Raw genomic sequence first — 24,087 nt, 5'->3', positions numbered from 1 at the left:
GACACACTATAAAGAGAGCGGTCAGGTCCTTTCGATAAAGCAAATCAGGCACTTTGCTAAACTCCCCAAATGTATGCTTCTCAGGCTCCGCTTCATTACTCCACGTTCGTCTAGCGGCCAAGAAGCCCCGCCTTCGCTAGCTTCGTCCTGCCTCCTTCTCCCAGTTTATCCAATCGAATGCTGTCTTAGTTGAGACCTGTGGCAGAGGAAACCAACCGTAACACGAACCCCAAGCAATGTGCCGCGGTTCTGCGGGCCAATAAGCACAAGCAAACGGCATGAAGGGCGGAGCCTCTGGTTGCCGAGCAGCGTACGTGGATGCGTGCGCGTGGTGGCGGAGGGGGATGGGAGGGGGCGGGGCCGAGGGCGGCGCAGCCGCAGCCGCAGCGCTGGTGGCGGAGCGCGCGGCCGTGAGCAAAGGAGGGAGGGAAGGAAGCCAGAGAGGCAGGCAGGCTGACTGGCGGGCGCGGGGGTCCGGACTGAGGCGGTAGAGAAGGCAAGAGCCTGGCAGCCGCTTCGCGCAGTTTGCTGCTTGGACTTTTGGAGGGGTTGGCCATCGAGTCTGCCGAGGGAAAGCGGGTACCGGCGGCATTGGTACCGGTGCCTGGGGGCGGGGGATTGGGGAGGCGCGAAGGGGGGTCGCTGCGGTGGTTCTCGCCGTCGCGCTCTCCTAGCCTCTCTGCCGGCTCGGTGGGCTCCTCCCGGCGTCTCTCGCCTCCGGGGTCCCGCTCCCCGCCCCCCGCGGTATGTCTTGATCCCGAGCGGCGGGTTTCATGGGGCTCCTCAGGATTATGATGCCGCCCAAGTTGCAGCTGCTGGCGGTGGTGGTCTTCGCCGTGGCGATGCTCTTCTTGGAGAACCAGATCCAGAAACTGGAGGAGTCCCGGTCGAAGCTAGGTGAGGAGCCGAGGCACTCACTCCGGACTGAGTGCTGCGAAAGGGGCCGGGCCGGGGAGGGGTGGCCACCGGAGCAAATGGGCGTTCGCCTAACCTGGGGTCGGCTTCGGGGAGCTGGGACGGGGGGCATTTCGGGAGCACAAGCTCCAAGAATGCGGCGGATTAAGCTTGAGGGGCGTGCTGGGTTCGAGAGGTCACGGGCCGGGGTTGCAATCTTGGACTTCGCCAGCAGAAGGGTTGCCCCGAAGTGGGCAGTCCACGTCGGGAGCGCGAGCAAAAAGCCCAACTCGGGAGGGCGCGGGCGGTGTGGAGCCGATAGAAGCGTTCAGCCTCGCCGGTGCACCGAAAGTCCTTCGGAAACCGCGACGATGTCAGGGGAACGGTGCTCTTTCTTTGAGATGGGGGCACCTGGGTGCGCAGTCTTTGCAGTGGGGTGGATGCGCAGAGATGGAAGGGAGATACCGGGAGGGACAGTGAGCGAAAGAAATACACTGTAGTGAGTTGCATGCACTCCAGTGCTGGGGGCAGCAAGGGACCACACAACCGGCTGGAGAGGTAGGCTGCGAAGATCGTTCTGGGAAGCATACAAAGCTTCCACCAGGTACCGAAATCAGGCATCCGGGGCTTTAAATGCTTCCCCAGTGGCGCTAAACTAATTAAACTTTCGGGTTTATGAATAGTGGGGTGTAAATGCGTTGCTTCTCGCCAATTGATGGAGTGAATTTAGGAGAGGCGAGGGATTCTCATGAGGTTTACATGTATGGTGTATGTGCAGCCATTTAACCAAAATGGTTAAGTGCTGTAAGCAGTTAACTAACAGTACAAAAACTTGGAATGTAAGTGATGAAAGGAAAACAAGAAAAAATGTAGATATTAGGTACTTTAAGATTAGTGAGGAACTTTGGCTTTTGGAAGAGCGCAGGATGGGTGTTGAAAGAATGTCAGCGGTAATTTTTTATTTGAAAATGTACTTGACACGTAACTGAAGAGGCTGTAATCTGATCCTGGAAAGGTAATGTGAAGTGTTTCTGTGAATATGCTTTCCCCTCACTATTATTTCAAATACCTTTAGAAAAGCAAGCAATAACAATAAACTGCCTCAATTATAATTTAGGCCAGAGAATAACTATGAGGAACAGCTAAATGCTGCTGTGGATGATGATTATTCTTTAGGTAAATATGTCAAGAACCAATTGTAATATTACATACCGTAGCTACTTATTTTCAATTTTGGTAGACTATAAAAGCCACTGAAACTTTTTTTTTTGCCACTGAAACGTTTTAAAGGGGCATGGGATCAAAGAGGATCAAAGAGCCTTACATGAAACTGACTGAAGTACATTTAAAGTTGAAGAGATGAAGATATTCCCCAAAATTACCCCATGCAATTTTGAAGCAATACCAATTTATTTACCATGGTTATATTAATGTGTCTTGTTTGATTAAAGTGTTCACTTTACATATTGAAAGCTGGCAACTGTGGCTTGTGTTTATATACTTTTAGCAGCGTTGTGGGTGACAGTCTGATCTTGTTAATGATTCCGTTTTATAGACAAACTTGACTCTTAGAGGAAGGTTTGAAAATTGAAATTTATATGCCTTGTTGTATTGCTCTTTGAAATTTTATGGAGTTGATCTATTAATGGGATAGAGTGAATAACTTCAATTTCTGATTTCTTGTAACTTTTTTTACGTAATACTTTCAAGTGGTTTCCATAGAGACAGCATGAATGGTTTTAAAAAGAAAGTTGTGAAAAAAGCCACAGGTAGGAAGTAGCATGTTTTCTTATAATTAAACAATAATAACAACTCCTCTCCCTCTAAATTGGGTCAGAAATAGTAAGTATAGACCAAAATAAATATTCCTCAAAAATTACTCAAGAATGGGAGCTTCAAAAATAAAACATTTGAAGGATGTAATAACTATTTGGAGATGCAAAAGCATGGCAAAAAGTAACTGTTTCCAACAGTAGTCTTGCATTTTTAAAAAAGTCTTTAAAGCCCACTGCCATTGAGTCAGTTCTGATCCTAGTGACCCACTCTGTAGAGGGTTTCCAAGTCTGCAAATCTTCAATGGAGCAGATAGCCTTAGCTTTCCCTCCGAGCAACTGGTGGGTTTGAACCACTGACTTTCTTGTTAGCAATCTAAAGCTTGTTGCCTATTAGTAATTAGACCCCTACGAAAGAAGGCAGATGAAATCTTATGGAAATCATCAGGCTCTGCATTAGGACTTTTCATCTGTGACATTTTTATTTAATCTTCCAGGATGCCATAGGAAACTATTTTTACAGATGTTGAAAAGGTTCTGTGGTTATATAACTTCAGAGATCACATAGCTAGTAAATACAGAGCTAGGATTGGAAGCCAGGTATGTCTGATTCCAAATCTAGTGCTCCTTTCATTATACTGTGCTGCTTGAGACTTTGTATTGTTGTTAGGCTAAGATTTAGCCATTTGAATATGATTTTTAAACTGTAATATCATCCCTTAATTGCATTTATTGCAAGGAATGAATATAATTTTGAGAAAACCCAATTTCTGACACAAAGGAATTGGTTTAGTATAATGTCGGCCCCTTGTTTATATCTCTATAATGAACATAATTATATTACCCAATAAAACAACTGAAATAGATAGCTTATTTCTGCTGCAGGGGGAAAAAAACCTGTGGTTGCATTCTGTAAGTGTAAAATTACAACATTAAAAAGCATTTTAATTTGGCATCAGAAAAACTATTGAACATTTTGACATTAAAGCTGTTTTTAGCATTCATCGTCTTTTTTGTTGTAGGAGATTTAGAAGGATGTGGTCTTATAATGTCTTGTATGTACCTCGACTAGAGAATATTGTAATAGTAAATACAATAGATGTATTTAAAATTAAGGTATAGTCATTGATCACTGGAAAATTAAATGTGTAAACAGAACTTAAATACAATGAAATGATTTTAAAAAAAGAAAATACAATACAGTTAAAATTTTTTTAAAAATTTAAATTATAGGATCATAGTGTACATTGCTATCTAGCTTGTTTCCCTCCCTCCCCTTATATAATATGAACATCTTTCCAGATCAATATATATAAACTTGACTTGTTCTAATAGCTGTATAATATTCCAGAGTATTCTTGTGCTATAAATTATTAAGCCAATATGTCAGTAATGGACATTTAGTTTGTGTCACTTCCCCCACCCCACTTCCCCCTTTTAAAAAGCATTTTTTTCTTTTTTGTTACTATAAACAGTACTACAAGAAACACCTTTTTATGTCCAGTTATCTCTTTATGTGTTGATGCCAGTAGGGTAGACGTTTATATGTGGCACTGCTCGCACAAAGAATTTAAATGTTTTATAATTTAACAGACTTTAAAATATGTTAGCCAAATATGTGTGTATGGCCCCCACCCCAATTTATAGTAGTTCACACTGCCCCCACATGCTCATAAACAGTGGATACTATTAGTTTTTATATTTTGCTACTCTGAGGCTGTGCAATGATATGCTTTCATATTAATTTTCTCTTACGTATGCTTTATTTCTCTGTTACTTGCTAGTTCATTTTCATCTGTGTACTTTTCTGTTAGCTAACTTATGCATCTTTTACACATTCTAAACTTAAATTTTTTAAAACAAACATAGAAAAGTCATCAACATCATTAATCATTAAGGAAATTAAAATTTAGTCTACAATGAGCTGTCATTATATATCTACTGTTGTTAGGTGCCATCAAGTTGGTTCTGACTCATAGCAACCTGTGTACACCAGAATGAAACACTGTCAGGTCCTGTAGCGTCCTCACAATTGCTGTTGTTTGAGCCCATTAAGCTTCAGTCACTGTGCCAGTCCATCTCATTGAAAGTTTTCCCTTTTTCCACTGACCTTCGACTTTACCAAGTGATGCCCTTTTCCAGGCACTGGTCTTTCTTGATAATATGAGGGTGTACACCCCCAAAACCAGAATTGGGCTGGGCAAAGTGGAGCTTCTGTAGTTCACACCCCACACCCCACACCCCACCTCCACTCCCTCTAGGCAAGCATCCAGCAACTGGCTCTGAGTTAGTGCACCTAGTGGTACTGCCTGGGAATGTTCTCTCTGGTCACAGTGAATTTTTTCATAAAAGCAGTTTTGCTTAAGCCTCAAAAAATTAAATGAATAATTCTTTACTTGTCATACGTCTTGCATCTGTTTTTTCCCAAGATTTTCATTTGTCCCTTGAGTTTATTTATGTTTACTTACATAGAAGTTTTAAAAGCTCCACAGTCAAATTTTTCTATTCTTGAGAAGATTCTATTTAATTAAACTATGCACATTCTTTATATTTTATTGCAGTATGTTACAATTTTCCTTTTTAGATTTAGCCCATTAAACTGTTTTTATAGTTGTAGAAATTTATTGTAATTTTTCTCACTGAAAAGCTACTTATGTCAAATGTTATATTAATTAGCCATCTTTTCTCCATACTATCTGTTACAATCATTTTAATCATTTATTACATTTCCAAATTTTTTGGCCTAATTTTTATACTCTTATTGTTTTCCACCATCAGAGATTGTTTGAAACTTCAAGGCATCTGTAAATTCCCTGAAATACATTCATAGTTTTCATCAGATTTTCAAAGAAGGAATATGGGATCCTCTTAATAGTAAGAATCAATGGCTTATAGTAAATGTTTCCTAGTCAATGAAGTGTGGTTTTTGTTTTTAATATTGACATAACATGCAACTTGAAAGTTAGATGTTAGGGACAAGCACATTAATGAATGAAAAAAGAATTCTGTGGGAAAAGATTCATTTTATTAAAATTACTAAATTTTTCTAATAGGATTAATAAACTACATAGAATCAAAATGAAAATTAGTTATTGCTTAGAACTATAACTAACACAGAATGTGTTGTTATTAAAACAATTCTATCGCTTGTTTTAGAACGGTGTGATAAAACCTTCCTCTTACAGATAATGTTAGAATTATGTGTTGGATAATTTTGTTTTTTTCTAGGATCTTAAGCATTTTAAGTAATTTTTGTTGATATGTTTGTAATACTAACATATAAGTAAGTATGGATTATATTTTAGATGGGGATATTAATTCAAAATGAATTATGTAGACATCGCTATTTTTGAAAAGTATGCTCTTCATTCTTGTGTGCTGTCAGGTTGATTCCAGCTCATACCAATCCTGTATGACAGAGCACTGTCCCTGTAAAGTTTTCTAATTTGTCATCTCTATGGGAATGTATTCCAAATCTTTCTCCGGCTAATTGATGGCTATGTTTGAACTTAGAACCTTTTGGTTAACAGCTGCATGTTGTAACCATTGTGCCATTAGGGGCTCTTATTCTGATCTTAAAACCTCTGGGTTCTAACTCCAGGGCCATGGTTGAGACTGCTCTCTGGAACTTGGTAGTTTTTATAGTCTGTAAGAAAGACCATAATGATACCGGTAAAATGCTCCCAAGAATGGTCAATTTTGACATTCTTTGACAGTCTTACAAAATAGCTACTGCTTGGAGACTGGGTTAATGATAATGCAGTTATTCTAGAATTGCAAATTGGTGCCTCACTTAAGAGTCCTGAACATCTAGTGTGCTGTGGAGTAGTCACCTGAAACAGTTGATCTCAATTAAAGTAATTCCAGGGTGTCTGGCCACCATTCTGTTAAGCCTTATAATAGCTTTTTGGCACTTAGTGAAATTGAAATAGTAATGAGTATTCAAATACTGTTCTTCAGAAAGACCACTTTTGAGGGATGTACTTATAGATGGACTTCATAATTATGGCTCACTATGACTTAATTATTTACAGTTACCTACCAGTAAATTGCACGTTTGCGCCTGCTAACTCTAGATTAATTGTCAGTGCTGCTTTTGGGACACTTGTGCATCAGATTTTATCCCTTCACTTCAGTTTGTTACTTTTCTATAACCATGTTTTTGAAGTACCAAAGTCACCATTTATTTTTAGTTGTCTTCAAATGGATGGACTTGTGTGTGACAATGAACTGTTGCCCAGTCCTGCACCATCTTCATATTCATTGGCAAGCTTGAGTTCATTACTGTGGCATTTGTGCCAGCCCATCCGTTATTGAGCCTTTTCCCATTTGACTGACCCTCAACTTTATCAACCATTATGTCCTTTCCTAGGGATTTGTCTTTCCTGATATGTCCAAAGTGTAAGCAAGGTAAAGCGTCACCATTCTTGCATCTATAGAGTATTGTGGTTGTGTTTTAACTGACTTGTTCATTCTTGTAGTGCACAGAGTACTCAGTATTGTTTGCCAGCACCACCACTTGAATACATTGTTTTCTTCTGCCTTCCGTTTTCATTCTCCAACTTGCCATGCGTACGACAAAGTTGACAAGACCATGGCGTGGTAACCCCTGAGTCTAGTGGTCTGTTCTCTGGCCCTCATCTAATCTGACCTAAACTAGCAGAATTTGACACAATTTATCTCTTCCTGCTTCTTGATAAATTTTCTTCTCTTGGCTTCTAGGATCTCACATTCTTAGTTTTATCCCTACTTCACTGGCCACTTCTTCTGTGTCCTTTGTTGGATTCTTTTTTTCTCTTCATCTTAACCCAAGAATGTCTTATGGCTCAGTTCTTGGGACTCTTATCTATACTCGCCCATATTTGGTGTTTACATTCTGACAGCTCTCAAACATATATTTCTAGTTTAGACCTGCTTCCTAAACATTGATTTATACAACCAGCTTCCCACTCAAAATGCCTTTGTATAATTAATAGACTTTTCAAACTCAGTATGTTCAAAATGACTCTTCTGAATCTCCATCCCTTGCCTTGTCCCAGATTTCTGTCCTTCTGAAGCTCAGTTGCTGGCAGCACCATCCTTCCAGAAATTAGGATTTCCCTTTTCTGGAGCTCTACATCGAATCTTAAGGAGAACCCTACTGGTTTTACCTTCAAAACATTTCTCAAATGTGAGTGCTTCTTGGCACTTGCACTGTTAATTGCCCTCATTCAAGCTATCACCATCTTCTGCTTTATACTACTGCCTTGTCTTAACTAGTCTCTGCTTCCACATGTGCCTCCCTTGAGATAGTTCTTAATATTAGCAGTTAAAGTGATCCTTTAAATATAAATCAGTGTCAAATTAAACCCCTTTGCTTAACACTCCCACTGAGTTCTCTGAAATAGAATAATTCTAGCTACTTTTAAAACAAAGCCTGTACTTCTATTGATTAAACACAACCCTCCCCCCACCCCTGTGTATTAGGTGTCTTTAAAATTTTAATTTTTTGTGGATGGTTGACCTGCATGTGGTGATTCAGGATCTCTGGTACTTTGTCTTGTGAACCTACTTTCCCCTTAGACTTGAAGATCTTTGCTCTCAACTAGGGGAAGGGGCAAGAGAAGGGTAAAGAGGTGTTTTCTTCTAAACTTCTTGTCATTGCTGTCCTATCACTTTTGCTTCCTACACACACACACACACACACACACACACACACACACGCACGTTTTGGTGAAACCTTTTCTTTAATAGTCTGTAGTTGTTTAACACATGCTTTAAGTGGGGGAGGGGGGAAAAGGGAGGCCCTTGCAGATTCCCAATGAAATGTCAGAAAAGTGATAGTGGCCAGCATTATTCTTTTGGTTTGGGTTTATTGAGCATTTTGCTTCTGATTCCAGGTTTTTCATTCTGAGACATTGAAGTTTCAGTTTGAAGATACCCTGAAATCTTAAAGAGTAGTAACAAATACAACCACTTTTCCTTCATCTTGATGTTTATCCTTATAGAAGTGAACTTATACAATATTATTTGGCCTTTTGTGATTAATTGACTTCACGGGTCCCTCCATGTCATGAAGCATTTCATGGTTTCATTGCTGTTTTTTAGGAATGCGTAGCATTATTGTGTGAATGTGCCAGGATTTCTTTACCCATCTTTCTGCAAGAGGCATTTGGGCTGTTTTCAGCTTCTTGCTATTGTGAACTATGCTGCACTGAACATCAGACAGCACACATCTATTCGTGTCTGTCTCTTACTTCTTTGGAGTATATGCCCAGCAAAGATGTTGCTGGTTTGTAGGCATTTCTATTGCTGGTTTTAGGTATAACCATATCGCTCTCCACAGTGGTTATACATATTTACAAACTCTCCAGCAGTGTATAATGTCTTCACACCCTCTTCAGCATTTGTTTCTCTGTCTCTCGCTTTTTTTTTAATTGGGTGATCACTGGGTAAGATGGTATCTCTTCTCTTGGATGACTGTCTCCTCCCTCAACGTTCTTCCTCTGGTGTTTATAACCTAGAAAACCTTATTGGGAAGTTCTCTTCTGTCACATGGGGTCACTATGAGTTGAAAACTGACTCAGTAGCAGAATAATTGGTTTCTGAGCTAATTGGTCACCTTGGTGGATGTGAATGACCCACAATGATAGCAACATGTTCAGTACAATATGACCTTTAGTTTAAATTGTACAAGCAGTGATTTATGAGTGGATACTTGGATAGACATTCAGGCTAAACAGGTAAGGTAGGAAACTTTACCGGTGAATATATATGGGTTTCATAGAGGACATTTCTGAGAAATTGGATGCTGGGAGTCAAAATGGTGTGCAGGTGGAATCACCTGCTTGGTGCTCCTGTTGTTGGATCGGAAAATTAAGAGAAATGGTAGTATGAGTTCAGACCCCACCAAGGTGCGCCAAACCTTGAGGGCTACATAACCACATGGAACAACTGGAAGTCGACAGGGCCAGCCCCAAAGAGCCACACTGACCCCCTCCCTGGAAGTATGTGCTACAGAGGACAACACTAAACCTACAGCTTGGGGAGACGGGTTGGCTTGCCGCATCCACATGGAAGCAAACTGCGAAGGAAAAAGAATGAGCGAGGGACTAGCCCCTGCATGGAACTGCTAAGGCACATAGAGGACTGTTGGAGGCCTGATGTCCTCTCGCTGGAGCATACTGTGACAGAGGACAATACTAGGGACACACGGTGGGGAGTGAGTCTGGCCTGACTCCCCCGCCAGTGGGGCGAACCAAGAAGGAAAATAACAGATCAGCAAAGAGGAGCAAAGCCAAGCCACAAAGCCCCTGAGGAGCCCCCAAAATAGACTTCAGGGTAGGAGGGGCAGTTCCCAGAACCCCCTCAGGAGATAGTCATAAAGGTCAGAGGACAGACTTGGAATTATATATGTGCTTATTTATTTTTCTCTTTTTCTTCGATCTTTGTTTTGGTTTGCCTTCGTAACTATTGTTTTACCTACCTATGTAAGATAGGCATGAGAAGCAAGCCCAAGTAGAGAGTAACGGGACCCACACTTCTAGAGGGACTTGGGGGGAGGAGGAGGCGGGGGAAGGGAGCTGTGAGCAAACAGTGCCATAAATGGGAACAACTAGGGAATTAAAATCAAGGAGGACTTAGAGATTCTGGTGGTGTTGGAGCACAGCAATCTAGCTGAGAGGAATTACTAAGAGCTAAAAGAAGAGCGAGTGATGGTGAGGCAGGAGGAAGGTAAAAGAAATGGGAGTGATCTAGGAAGCAAAGCTGTGGATAGAGATATAAGCGTAGGTATACATATGTAAATGTATTAATTCATAAAAACCGAGATATTGGTCTCTGTACATATATTTATATGGCAATACATTGAGGAAGTGGACAGCCTTTGGGCCTCTGCTCAACAATCGGCTACCTAACAAAGAAGCAAAAATCCCACATGGAAGAAGCACACCAGGCTGTGTGATCATAAGGTGTCGACAGGATCAGGTAACAGGCATCAGAAGACCCAAAACAAACATACAAAAACATTGTTGAGAATAAGGGGTGTTGACAGAGACCCAAAACCCATCTGTAGACAATGGGATATCCCCTCACAGAAGGGTCCCAAGGAAGGGATGAGTCAACCAGGGTACAGTATAGCACTGATGAAGCACACAATATTCCTCCAGTTCTTTGAGGCTTCCTCACCCCCCACTATCATGACCCCAGTGCTACCTTTCAGTTCTTGCTGGACCTGGGCATGTACACAGGTACAGATAGCTCACAACACAGGGAATCCAGGTCAGATAAACTCCTCAGGAACAGAAATGGGAGTAGTGATACCAGGTGGGTAGGGGGAAGGTATGGGGACGAAGGAGGAACTGATCACAATGATTGATGCATAACTCTCCCTGTGATAGTTAGGTTTATTGTGCCAACCTGGACAATAGCAACATGTGAGATTAATGAGGTCTCTGTTTGATTGGAAGGCAAAGAGATAAATGGCTCTGCAAGGCGCCGCCCCATCTCTCTTGCTCTCTGGTGCTGCTGCTTTAGCTAGTTCTCTGCCTCAACCTGTGTGCTACATGACCTGTGGGCCAAGCTGATAACATTGGTCATGTAGCTAGAGTTTGAGGCTCCTTTGAGACCTGCATCGATTGAGTTTGAGGCTGGTGGATTCTGTTGCCTTGCATTGCTTGAGTTTGACATTCAATCCGGGCCTGCTAAACTCCTGAGCTATTGACTCTTGTTGACCTACCCTGCTGTTTGCTGCTTGTGGGCAGACAATGCCTGCCTTGCCCAAGGGAGGATTTTGCTCTCTGCTTCCTTGACCTTGGACTTGGCAGCCCACTTGACTTGAAGGACTTCCAATATATTAACCGTTCTTTGAAAATGAGTTGAACTGAGCCATCTGTACTGCTGTGCGGACTAATTAGCTGTTATATTCCTTCTTGCTGTATAAACCTATCCCTATATATCTATATTGATATATACCATATATACTTGTGTATAAGCCGAGTTTTTTAAGCACGTTTTATGCAGTTTTTGTGGTAAAATTAGGGGCCTCGGCTGATACTTGGGTCGGCTTATACTCTAGTATATACATTATATCCCTGCCTCTCCCAAGGGGACGAATAACATATATGTGGGTGAAGGGAGACAGCTGTCGGAGTAAGATACGAAAATAATAATTTATAATTTGTCAAGGTTTCATGAGGGTGGGAGAAGGAGGGGAAAAAAGAGCTGATACCGAGGGCTCAAATAGAAAGTACATATTTAGAAAATGCTGATGGCAACATATGTACAAATATGCTTGATGAAATTGATGCATGGATTGTTATAAGAGCTGTAAGAGCCCCAATAAAAGATCTTTAAAAAAAAAAGGACATTTCTACATGTGTGTTTACCTATGCTACAAAAATATCTATGAATATGGTGGAGCATGCAGGGGGCAAAAGTTATGACAACTTCTTAGATATAATTAACTACCTTGAAGGAATGAGTTGCTGGACTTGGAGACTCAGGACCATAGTCTCAGAGGGACAACGCCAATGGACAGACATCCTAATTTGGTAAGTCGCAACAGGTCTTAAAAAAAAAAAAAAAAAGCACATGAAGCCATTTAAGGTGTGACTATTGATCTTTCCTTGGCCAGAGGAAAGAAGAGTCAAGAAAACGGTGGAAGCACAGAAACAATTAGTTAAACGAACTAATGGTTGATACATCAGGATCCACGACATTGGGACCAGATAGACTAGATGGTGTCTGGGAACCACTACCAACTGCTCTGAAGGGAGTCACATTAGAGAGTCCTGGATGGAGTGTCGGTGCAGTGCAGCAACAATGAAACATACAACTTTCCTCTAGTTCTTAAATGCTCGCCCCCCATCATGATCCCAATTCTACCTTACAAATCTGGCTAGAGCAGAGGATGTACATTCATACAGATTGGAACCGGAAGCACAGGGAATCCAGGACAGATGATCCCTTCAGGACCAGTGGTGAGGGTGGAGGGAGGGTGGGGTGGAAAGGGGGATCTACATATAACCTCCTTCCTGAGGGACTGACAATAGAAAAGTGGGTGAAGGGAGACGTCGGACAGTGTAAGATATGACAAAATAATATTTTTTAAATTATCAAGGGTTCACGAGGGAGGCGTGGTGGGCGGAGGGGGAAAATGAGCTGATGCCAGGGACTCAAGCAGAAAGCAAATGTTTTGAGAATGAAGAGGGCAATGAATGTACAAATGTGCTTGACACATGCATGTATGTATGGATCGTGATAAGAGTTGTATGAACCCTCAATAAAATGATTTAACATAACAAAAAGCATGGAGGATGCCATATTTGACCTCTGGTTTCCATGTTGCCACAAGGCAGGAATCAGCTATGCCTCCACACTACATTTCTCTTTACCCTATTTTGACACCATCTCTTTTCCCACCGCACTCTACTTCTGATAATTCATTGTGATTGCCACCCAGAACTCACAGACATTACTCACATACAGGGCGCTTATTAGGGGAGTTAACAGGTTACCAAAGCCAAGATTAGTATATGGTCAGGATATAGTCATTGGTCCCCAGGAACACTTCTTAGCCAGTAGCCAAGTCTCTGGTCCTCAGCCTCGTCTTTGGATGTTAGGAAGCTGCTTCCAATTGCCTGCCTGCCTTAACCAGTTTTACTGTTTTTTTAAACGAAAATACAGTCATCTCTTTTGTAAGGTGTTATTGGTTCTGAGTGTTTATAAACCTTGGACAGGAAACAGTTGTTTCTTCCATAGAAAGGCTTATTAGAATGACTACCTTGAAATGATATTGATAGCTTCCTTGTTTATTAAATAGAATAGAATCAAAATCATTCACCATTGTCCTCTAAACACACACACGTTTTTTCCTTTTCATATTTTGAAGGTTAAGAAAGGACAGACAGTATGCATGATGGCATTTTAGTGTCTTGAAATAAGATTCTCAGTGGGGAAAATTAAGGGAATGTGCAACTTTCTTGTTCTGACCTTGGGAATTTTCAATAATGTTCTGTTGACTTGGCATTGAACCTGTCCTAGGGATTTTTGATAGTTCAGTGATCTAGGTAATTGAGGTATAAAATAAGAGACAGGAGTAACTGTTTAGCTAAGGTGTCAATTTTTGTGAGTAGCTTCATGACTTTCTCCCTAGTTATTGGTGCTATTGTTAATTGCTATTTTCTTAGTACAACCATTCTTATATTGGAAGCAACGTGGCAGTTTGTGGCGTGACTGTTTGTTTTAGGTTAGAACTGTGTTCCATAGGGTTTTCAATGATGGTGATTTGGGGGAAGTAGATTGCCATCCTTTTCCCCCGAGATGCTTCTGTGTGCGTACTAATGACGAAACTTTCCTTAGTAGCAGAACATTGAACTGTGCCACTCAGGGCCTCCTAACAACACTACAGGACCGAATACAATGACTCCGTAGGGTTTCTAAGGTGGTAAATCCTGTGGAAGCTGACAGCCAAATCTTTTTCCCGGAGAGTGGGTGATGGGTTCAGGCTGCCAACCTTTTGGTTAGCAGTTGAGCATTTTAACAACAGGGCATTTGCAGAGTGCTTGTAATAGATTGGAAATACTTAATATACCTGATTATTTATAGTAGCACCTCTTTTCTAGCTTCTTGTGTATTTCTTTGACCCATATGTTATTTTACCATAGAACTGTCCTAGGTTGGAATTTTGTGACTAATTAACCCTGTGACAAGAGCCTAATATTCCTTATTCCACATAACCGCTCTGGCTTTTTCCTCCTGAGATGTTTTTTTTTTTTAACCTTATTTTGAATGTCTTCCTTCTTTACCACTGGAGCCTTCATTTAAAAAAATTATATTCTGTATTTCCCACCAATTGCAAACCATTGTGACCTCTGAACCGTCATACGAAACAGACAACAATAAAAGATGCTAAAATACTTACGTGTAGTAGGCATATTCTTAGTGTTTTACATCTATTCAAAAGATGCTTACTCTTCCTTCCTTACGAGAGTTATGGTGGTCAAATGACTTACAAATGATATTATGAATATGAAAATGTTTACAAACTATAAAAATACTACAGTTAAGCATAGCAACAATCATGACGATAGCACAGGACTGAACATTGTTTCATTCTGCTGAATATAATACCTCCATGAATTGGAGGTGATTAGATAGCAAATAGCCACATTGTTAATAATAGTGATAATACATAAACACTTCCTTCTTGTTGCCATTTCTTGGTGGTGTAGACCAGTGTTTCCATGGGGGCATTGGAATGATCCTGGGAGGCTGCTTTTTTAATTGCTACGGGGCCACTGAGTAAATTTCTGTGTGAAAAGGAGGTGGTAGGCCAAATAAGTTTGGGGACCTGTGGTGTAGGTTTTCCTGGGGCCCCACTAAACACGTTAACCAGTCTACTCATGGTGAGCCAAGGGTATCAGAATTGAATTATGCTCCGTAGAATTTTCAGTGGCTGACATTTTAGAAGTGGATGGCCAAGTTTTTCTTCTGAAGTATCTCAGGGTGTACTCAATCTGACAGTCTTTCGGTAATAGCTGAGCATGTTAATTTCTTACCTGATGAGTGTTCAGATAAATGACTTACATGAGTTAATGATTTGACATTCAGATCAGCTAAACAGCTGATCAAACATGAAGTTAACATTTCTTTCCTCAGGCAGGTATAAAATTCCTGGCAACGCATGTTTTGCCTGTAAGGAAGAAAACCTATTTGCCATGGTGTAAATTAAGAACAAACCCTGGCTCTTTAATGCTAGTGAGTTATCTTTACACTTTCCTACTAATTAAGCCTTTGCCAATTTGTCAGTTTAAGGGTAGGTTTTCATAAAATACAGAAAGAAAATTTGAACTATGGTAAAGGAATTTTTCTCCCAAGTGTTTCTCATTGAATTCCAAGTCTAATTCTCCACTTTGGAAAAAGTCTTATGTATGTCCTTTATTATGTTACTCATTTTCCTATCATGATTCATTGTCATAATCCCAAATAGAGGAAAAATATACCACAAATGTGTTCTATATTATTTAATTTAGGAAGTTGAGCTTTTTCTAGTTTTTTTTTTTCACTTGAGTATAGGAAAGGCTAAGTAACTGTACTTTATTACTGAGAATCATAGGAATAACTTTAGAAAAACACAATCACTGAATCAGAAAAGCTTCAAAGGCTGTTAATTCAATGAGTAGTCATTTGCCATTCACCAATTTTGGTAGACCAGAAAGATAAGAGTCTCTGTGAGAAAGAAACTGGTTAATCTCTTTTTTCCCAGGTATTACCACTGCTGCTTTTTAAAGACATGATAATGTTGTTAGAAATCATAGTTATTTATAAGTACACATCAGTCTTACTGAAGGATTCGCCATGTAGCTGTAGGTACAATTTTATGAATAGAGCAGTGACTAGTGGTTTTATTTTCAAACTGGTAACCTTTATGTTTTGAAATAACTTTCTGATTTCCCTAATCAGCAGGGGGAAAGAATCATAGAAGAAATGCTGGATTTGATTCTCTAGTTGTTGGGTGCCTTCAAGTCAGTTCTGACTCAGTGACCAGATGCGCAACAGAAGGGAACCCTGCCTTGTCTTGTGCCAGCCCCACAGTTGTTCTCCGGGTGAGCCCTTTCTTGCAGCCCTGTGTTAGCCCATCTCGTGGGGACCTTCCTCTGTTTTGCTGCCCTTCCGCTTTACCAAGTGCGATCTCCTCCAGGGACTCGCCTCTCCTGGCAACATGTCCAAAGTAGGTGTTTTCTATTGAAATACATGTTTTTCTAGTGGGGGGCTTTATTTACTTGCTTATTAGCTGTGCTTGAAGACTGTTCATAATTCATTACTTAGTGGTTTCACAGTCCAGAATTAATGAAAATTGGAAATTGAACATTTATGTAAAATTTAACTAACCCTCTGCCAGCCCTACATAGGTGTACTACAGATGGAAACTAAAACTTAATTTCTATATATTGATCTGGGCTTTGGGGAATCATCTAGATAACAGAATTATCAAGGGACCTAATTACTTCAAAGTAGAATTTATCCAAAGTTTATAACCACATTGAAGAGTCATCTTTTTTATTTATGTCTAAGGGCAGCCTTACTCCTCTTTCCACTCCCCAAATTGCCAATTTCATGTGGAAACTTTTAACTTCCTAACTAAGTATGTGTTAACATGAATTAATAATCTCGCAAATAATGAAACTGGACTTACACATTACTCATCTAGCATGCTGTTCACCTTTTTTATTAGCATCCTTGGAATATGCATCAAAAAACAAAAAAAAACCACACAAACAAAACAAAATAAAAAAGCAAACTCATTGCTTTTGAAATGATGTGACTCATGTTACAGGAACTGCTTCATAGGGTTTTTCATGGCTATAATCTTAACAGAATTAGATTGCTATGCCTTTCCTCTGCAGCACTGATGGATGTGTTCAAACTCCAACTTTTAGGTTAGCAGTTGAGCACAAACCATTTCACACTATCTAGCAAGCAATCAATAGTAATCATTGTTATTTCAAATCCCAGGTCTGATAATTCCAAAATCCCTGCCATATCAGATGCATGCTTTGCAATTTTTGTTGAAAGCTGATGCAGTATCAGGCCAGGAGTTAGCTTTGTTTATTCCTTTTTGTAGCTGTGGTACCAAAGGCTCAAATTTCCTCTGGTGGCCTTGTTTTTCTTTCCATTATATTTGGGTTTTCCTCAAACTCCCAAAGCACACTCATTTCCAAGTCAATTCAGACTCATCGGACCCTATTGGTAGAACTGCCCCTGTGGGTTTCCAAGGTGGCAAATCTTTATGAGAGTAGAAAGCCTTATCTTTCTCCTGCAAAGCAACTGATGAATTCCTTTACCAGCCCAACTCACTCTTAATTCAGTATAGCATCAGGCTCCTTTGGTTTCTTAGAGACTAATTTTGTAGGGTTTGAGACTTAAAGTTCTTTTCAGCTATAATGCCGTGTTATTACAGAGAAGCCTTATCAATTGGAGCCTTGTTTTGGGGAAATGCTGTCAATGCTGTTTGGTCTTCCTTCACCGACATACGTTCTTGCTCATATACTACCTCCTTAAATAGTGGAAGGTTGACTAGTTCTTTTTGGTACAGTGACTGTGTTTTTTGCATCTTGTTGCCTCCTGCATCATTCAATAGTTTGCCTGCAGAGTCTTTTAAGATTACAACTCGAAGCTTGACTTTTTCTGGAGTTCTTTTGGTTTAAGATATGGTGAGTGTGTTCTTCTCTTTGGCTTTGTAATTCTAGGTCCTTGCACATAGTACTTGGGACACACAGTACTTGGCAGAAGTGATCTTTTCAGTATGAGCCTTTGCTTTATATGCCGGTTGTTTAAATTGACCCTCAATTGCTTTACTTGCCTAATTCAAATTGAATATCAGAGTAATTTTTTAAATTAATAAGACTTTCGGTTTATAGTTAGAGCTGGGTAGGACCTGCAAATGTGAGGTGTTCGCGGCTCACCCAGGAATTGGGTAGCGTGCTAATGGCACTTATTTGGAATGGGATCATGCAAATATGGTGTACAGAATGCTAACATGAGGATCCGTCAGTTTTGCTATCCAGCTAGGTTTAAAATGAGCCCACTTCTCAGAAGTGGAAAGAGCGGGTGTAGTAATTAGATATCTTTTGTCAACCTGAAGATGTATAAAAGTGTATGGGTGGAATCTAACCTGTCAGTCAGCCTGATGCTGTCCATTTTGGAGTGTGGCCTTGTGAGGAGGGCCCTGGGAACTGCTCTCTCTCCCTGCCACTTTGCCTTCTTGCCTGCTGGGACTTTGCCACTGACCATGAGAGCTTCTGGAGCCCTGTGCTGTTTCCACTGACCTTGGATCCACACAACTCTGCACCCACCAGCCTATATCTGCAGTTTGCATCATTGTATGTGACTATGTGAGGGACTGTGGACCTGAGTTGGACTGAGCTGGGATATGTTCTTGCTATATAATTACTTATTATGAAGCTCTTTCTTATACATCTGTGAGTGTCACTGGATTTGTTTCTCTAGTCAAGTGGGCCTAACCCAGTGGGTCTCACTATCATTAAGAAAAAATAGGAGTGGAGCATGTCCTGTGCTGAATCTCCTGGACACAGGAAACAGAGAGCTGTGATGCCAGAGACAGTGAGACATGGAGATGTGGAAAAGAAGCAGCAATACCAAAGAATTTGACTGGGAAGGTAGGTTGTCCACGCGGGGATCTAGAGATGAGAGCCTCTGAGCTGAGTGAAGTACTTTTTGGGTATTTATTGGCAGAATTAAAAGACCTTTGTACTACTTCCTGGAGCAGATCAGAGGACAAGGGGCTATGTGGCTGAGAGGCCAACAACCAGAGGGGCGGTGTGCCTGCAGGCTTGGTTGAGAGCAGGCTGCCCTGACCCAGGAACTGTATCCCAAGCATTTCTGATAACTTGTAAGTGGTTAATTTCTCTAGTAAACCCATAATTATGAGTATTGTCTTGTGAGTTCTTTGGGTCCACTGCAACAAATTATCGAACCCAGCAGAAAACTAGTACTATGGGAGGAACGGCTGGTGTCAGACTTGGTGAAAAGTTTGGAGGGTGAGAGCGTGTCTGACCTCTGTCCAATAGGAATTAATTTGGGGCTCATGCTGATGGCGATTTTCCTCCTCCCCACTTGTGAAGGTAGAGGAGATCACATACTACCTTTGGTCATTCTTAAAATAGTGTAGGACTCTTTCCATTTCTTAACATGCCCCCCACTCCCCCGCCCCCGCCAAGTGTGTGTGTGTAGTCATTTTCGTATTCTTAGCTTTAGTCTGACATTTTTATTAAAATTTTATGTCACTCATATTTCATCTTGTCACATGGCCTTTACTTCTGTCCTATGTAGGCAGCCTTATCAAATATCAGTTAATTGGAATTTTTGTGTCACTATATTGGTTTCTTTAGGCACCTATATCTTCTCCATTGGCAATAATTGGTATTCTGTTACAAGATTTTTAGTACCTTCTTTTGCACATATCTTAAGATGTGTATTAAGTTGTTCACATTATTAGTAGCCTGAGCAGGTGAAATTTGTAAGGTATTTTTTTATAGAGTCGTATGTACAAAGACTGTAATCACTCTTTGTTATCTAACTGGATTATTTGTTGAATGTTTGACTTGTATGTCTAGCACTAAGCCATTACTTTATACCACTGATTCTCTGAAATCCTTTGGAAAGAAAGAAGTAAGATTATACATAGGGACTTCAAAAACTTCATGGAAAAATTTTAGTATGTTTAGTTCCATTTTCCCAGGTACTTTTTAAAGCTCCTTTGTGTGTTCTGGTCAAGGGAAAGGCACATTTGTAAACTATAGTAAATGTATCACTTCTGCCATGTTTGAATGTGGACAGTATGTAGAAACTTCTTTTTTGAAAGTCTTATTTTGAGTTAATGAGAAGTTAAATGAGCTTGTTTTCTTGTATAGGCTTCATATTTTGCAATTAAACTCTGCATAGGTAGTTTTTTGTGTGAGCTTGTGGGAATTTTCTAGACTTGATTAAAATACTTGTTTAATTATGAAGTGAGGATCTTCTTTCCCAGCGCTTGAAATACCAATCATTTTCAATGAAGCTGCTGTAGAATAATTCCTCCTGTCCATTTCTCTTCAGCTTACTCATTCTTCCCTCAGTTGAGCTCTTTATTTTAACTCGCTTTTGACAGCATTTTTTTGGCAAGGAGTGACTCCCTACATAGCTGTTGTGATAGCCCAGTTATGAAAACTCAGTAGGATAAATGTTCACATGTTATAACCTCCGTCTCCTTTTTCTTGGCTGGAATGGGGTGGATTAGTTTTAAAAAACTAAACAAAGCAAAGCAGCAAATATTGGCAAGTGTTCAGATAGTCTTTTGTCTGACTTACCTTGGCACAGTTCAGTAACTGCTTAGGAGTAAGTTTTTCATACATTCTCAGGACATAAGGAGTTGAGAATAATGTGTGAGCAACTGATTAGTATATGCCCCACAGACATGTTGGATGGATTAATTGATTCGTAGGGAGACTAGAAAATATTAAAAGCACTGTTAAGGCAGAGTATTATTATGACAGAATAAAAGCTGCTTCGAAAAAAATAATTAAGTTGGTAGTGGAAACTTCCTTTAAAGGAGAGACTTGATTTGAGATTCGGTATGGTCTTTTATTCTGAATACTAATTAGTACTGGAACATATGTAAAACTTAAATGTTCTTTTTAAACTGTATTTAGTTGTGAAGTATTTATGCAAATAGATTCATTTTAATATTTTGCCATATAAAATGTGTAGGAGGGCTTCTTGAGATTTCCTCTCAAACTTGGTGTTTTCTCATTGATAACCCATGACCTGTTTTCACGAGTACCACTTGGACTTGTTTTCCATAGCAACACCAGGCAAATGTAACCTCCTTAAGAAAAAAGATGTTTTCCTCTCATACCTATTTTGGGGCAAAAAGACTAGGTGCAACTATGCACAGCACTCAGTTGTGAAAAGCATACTTCCATTCTCTACTACTTGTGGCTTAATTCTTGCCTAGTGGATTTTCTGTCAATTACTTTGGTGATGAGAAAATTAATTCATTTGAGCAGAAGTATGTCAGGATCGCTTTTAAAAAATCTTACTGTATGGAGCCCTGATAGCACAGTGGATTTAATATTGGGATGCTGAGTGGAAGAAAGGTGGATGTTTCAGACTCACCATCTGCTCCTCCAAAGTTGCTGTCTGCCTCAATAAAGATTTACAGCCCCAGAAACCCCGCAGGATGGTTCTACTCACTAGGAGTTGGAATCAACTGGATGGCAGTGAATTTACTTGGTTTGAGTTTGATATGTTGTCCCATTTCCCCACCCCCCAAAAAACAGCACACTCTAAAAAAATCTTGACCTTTTTAATTTCATAATGTGTTATATGTTAGTGTTTTGGATTAATGGAATACTGAATCAGGCTTGTTCTGTTTGAATTCTAGAGCAAAGGTGAACCTCAATGTGTTAGGCTGGGCTCTCGAGAGGAGCAAAACTAGTGGCATGCATATATATATATATAATACACATATAATATATAGTATAAATATATATGAAAATTATCAAGAAAGTGGCTCACACAGTTTTTAAAAATCATTTTATTAGGGGCTCGCACAACTCTTATCACAATCCATACATACATCAATGTGTAAAGCACATTTGTACATTCATTGCCTTCATCATTCTCAAAACATTGCTCTCTACTTAAGCCCCTGGCATCAGTTCCTTATTTTTCCCCCTCCCTCCTCACTCCCCCCTCCCTCATGAACCCTTGATAATTTATAAATTATTATGTTGTCATATCTTGCACTGCCTGATGTCTCCCTTCACCCACTTTTCTGTTGTCTGTTCCCCAGGGAGGAGGTTATATGTAGACACTTGTAATCGCTGCCCCCTTTCCAACCCACCCTCCCTCTACCCTCCCGTTACAGCCACTTTCACCACTGGTCCTGAAGGGATCCTCCACCCTGGATTCCCTGTGTTTCCAGTTCCTATCTGTACCAGTATACATCTTCTGGTCTAGCCATATTTATAAGGTAGAATTGTGATCATGATAGTGTGTGTGTGGGGTGGGGGTGGGGCGCAGAAAGCATTTAGGAACTAGAGGAAAGTTGTATTTTTCATCATTGCTACATTGCACCCTGACTGGCTCGTCTCCTCCCCGCAGCCCTTTTGTAAGGGCATGTCCAGTGGCCTACAGAGGGGCTTTGGGTCTCCACTCCGCACAACCCCCTTCATTCACAATGATAAGATTTTTTTGTTTTGATGATGCCTGATACCTGATCCCTTTGACACTTCGTGATTGCGCGCAGGTTGGTGTGCTTCTTCCATGTGGGCTTTGTTGCTTCTGTGCTAGATGGCCACTTGTTTAAGCCTTTAAGACCCCAGAAGCTATATCTTTTGATAGCCGGGCACCATCAGCTTTCTTCGCCACATTTGCTTATTTACCTGCTTTGTCTTCAGCGATCGCATCTGGAAGGTGAGCATCATAGAATGCCAGTTTAATAGAACAAAGTATTCTTGCATTGAGGGAGTACTTGAGTGGAGGCTCAATGTTCATCTGCTCCCTTAATACTAAACCTATAAATATATGTACATAGATCTATTTCCCCATCATATATAAATATGTTTACATACATACAAGCCTTTATTTAGACCTCTGTAAATGCCTTTTGCCTCCTAGCTCTTTCCTCTATTTTCTTTGACTTTCCTCTTGTTCCACTCTCAAGCTCAGCCTTCATTACTCTTTGTTACATTACCCTTGATCATGCCCTACCAGGCCTCCTACACCCTCCTCACCACCGATTTGGAGCACTTGTTGTTCCCTTGTCCCTGGGTTTGTTAACATCACTACCTTTCCCTACCCCTACCCCTCTCCTATGTCTCCCCGGAACTGTCGGTCCTGTTGTTTTCTCCTCCAGATTGTTCATCCAGCCTATCTTATTTAGACAGACCTGCGACCTGCGGAGAAAATAGCAAGCACAAGAACAAGACAGAGCAAAACCAAGCAACAATATACAACAAGACAACAACAAACCACTGACAAAAAACCAAACAAAACAAGAAAGAAAAGCTTGTAGTTAGTTCAAGGACTGTTTGTTGGCCTTTAGGAGTGTTTTCCAGTCGAGTCTGGTGGGGCGCCAAGCCCTGGCCCCAGAGTCTATTTTTGGTATTCCCTGGGGACTTTGTTGCTCTGTTCCCTTGCTGTTCTGTTGCACGCCCTTAGTGTTTTGCCTCGGTGTGGGGGGATCAGATCAGGTGGAATTCCCACACTGTGTCTCCAGTGTTGTCCCCTGTAGGGCTATGGGTCAGTGAGGGATGTCGTGTCTCATAGTGGGGCTGGCCATGTGGTCTTCTCTGTGGATTGGCTGCTCTGAGCGGGAATATCGTCCTCAAGGCTTGATGGGCCAGGATGTGCTCCACTCTGTCTTCCTCCTCCTTCATCTGCTCCCGTGTGCTGTGCTCAGACATGTCCCTCTCCCGGAGGTGCAGATTCAGTGCTGTCCTCTGAAATAAATTCTTCTGGGGGGATCGGCAGGTATCCATGTAGTTGGGTTTGGGGCCGGCCCCTCAGACCTCTCCACTGGTTCCTTACTCCACGCCGGCATGTTGCATTCACATCTTGGAGCACTGGGTTGAAGTCTGGTCCCTCTTTCCCTGTGGAGATATAAACAATACCCTCCCCTTGAGTGGATTAGTGCCCTGTGCTCCTGCTACCCATTTCTTTTTTATTTTTTTTCCCCATTTCCCCACCTCCTTTTAAATGGGTCACACAGTTCTTTACATGATCAAACCCAGTTCAAGTCTGTTGGTGATTTATTAAATGGGAGGCCTTTCCTAACTCTTGTAGCTGGTGGGACTGACAAACCAGGAACCAAGAAGAGGAACCAGGTAATATGGAAGGGACCAGATCAAATGCAGGGATGCACATGGTAGACAAC

General features: G+C 40.9%; 1 protein-coding gene across 2 annotated transcripts in view; it reads left to right on the top strand.

The window, feature by feature from the left end:
- The first annotated feature begins 653 nt into the window (after positions 1–653).
- The window catches only part of HS2ST1 (heparan sulfate 2-O-sulfotransferase 1), a 179,301-nt gene continuing 155,867 nt past the window's right edge, over positions 654–24,087 (top strand). Inside the window, exon 1 of one of the 2 annotated variants that reach the window (XM_013003878.2) lies at positions 654–897. In XM_013003878.2, coding sequence (XP_012859332.1) covers positions 774–897 — 124 coding nt within the window. In that variant the 5' untranslated portion in view covers positions 654–773. The remainder of the gene's footprint in view (positions 898–24,087) is intronic. The other variant, XM_004699276.3, reaches the window with a different exon arrangement.

This window comes from Echinops telfairi, unplaced genomic scaffold, assembly GCF_000313985.2.
Source record: "Echinops telfairi isolate 266 unplaced genomic scaffold, ASM31398v2 ScPeMD7_443;HRSCAF=831, whole genome shotgun sequence".
Taxonomy (NCBI): domain Eukaryota; kingdom Metazoa; phylum Chordata; class Mammalia; order Afrosoricida; family Tenrecidae; genus Echinops; species Echinops telfairi.
This window is presented reverse-complemented; position numbering and strand designations above follow the sequence as displayed.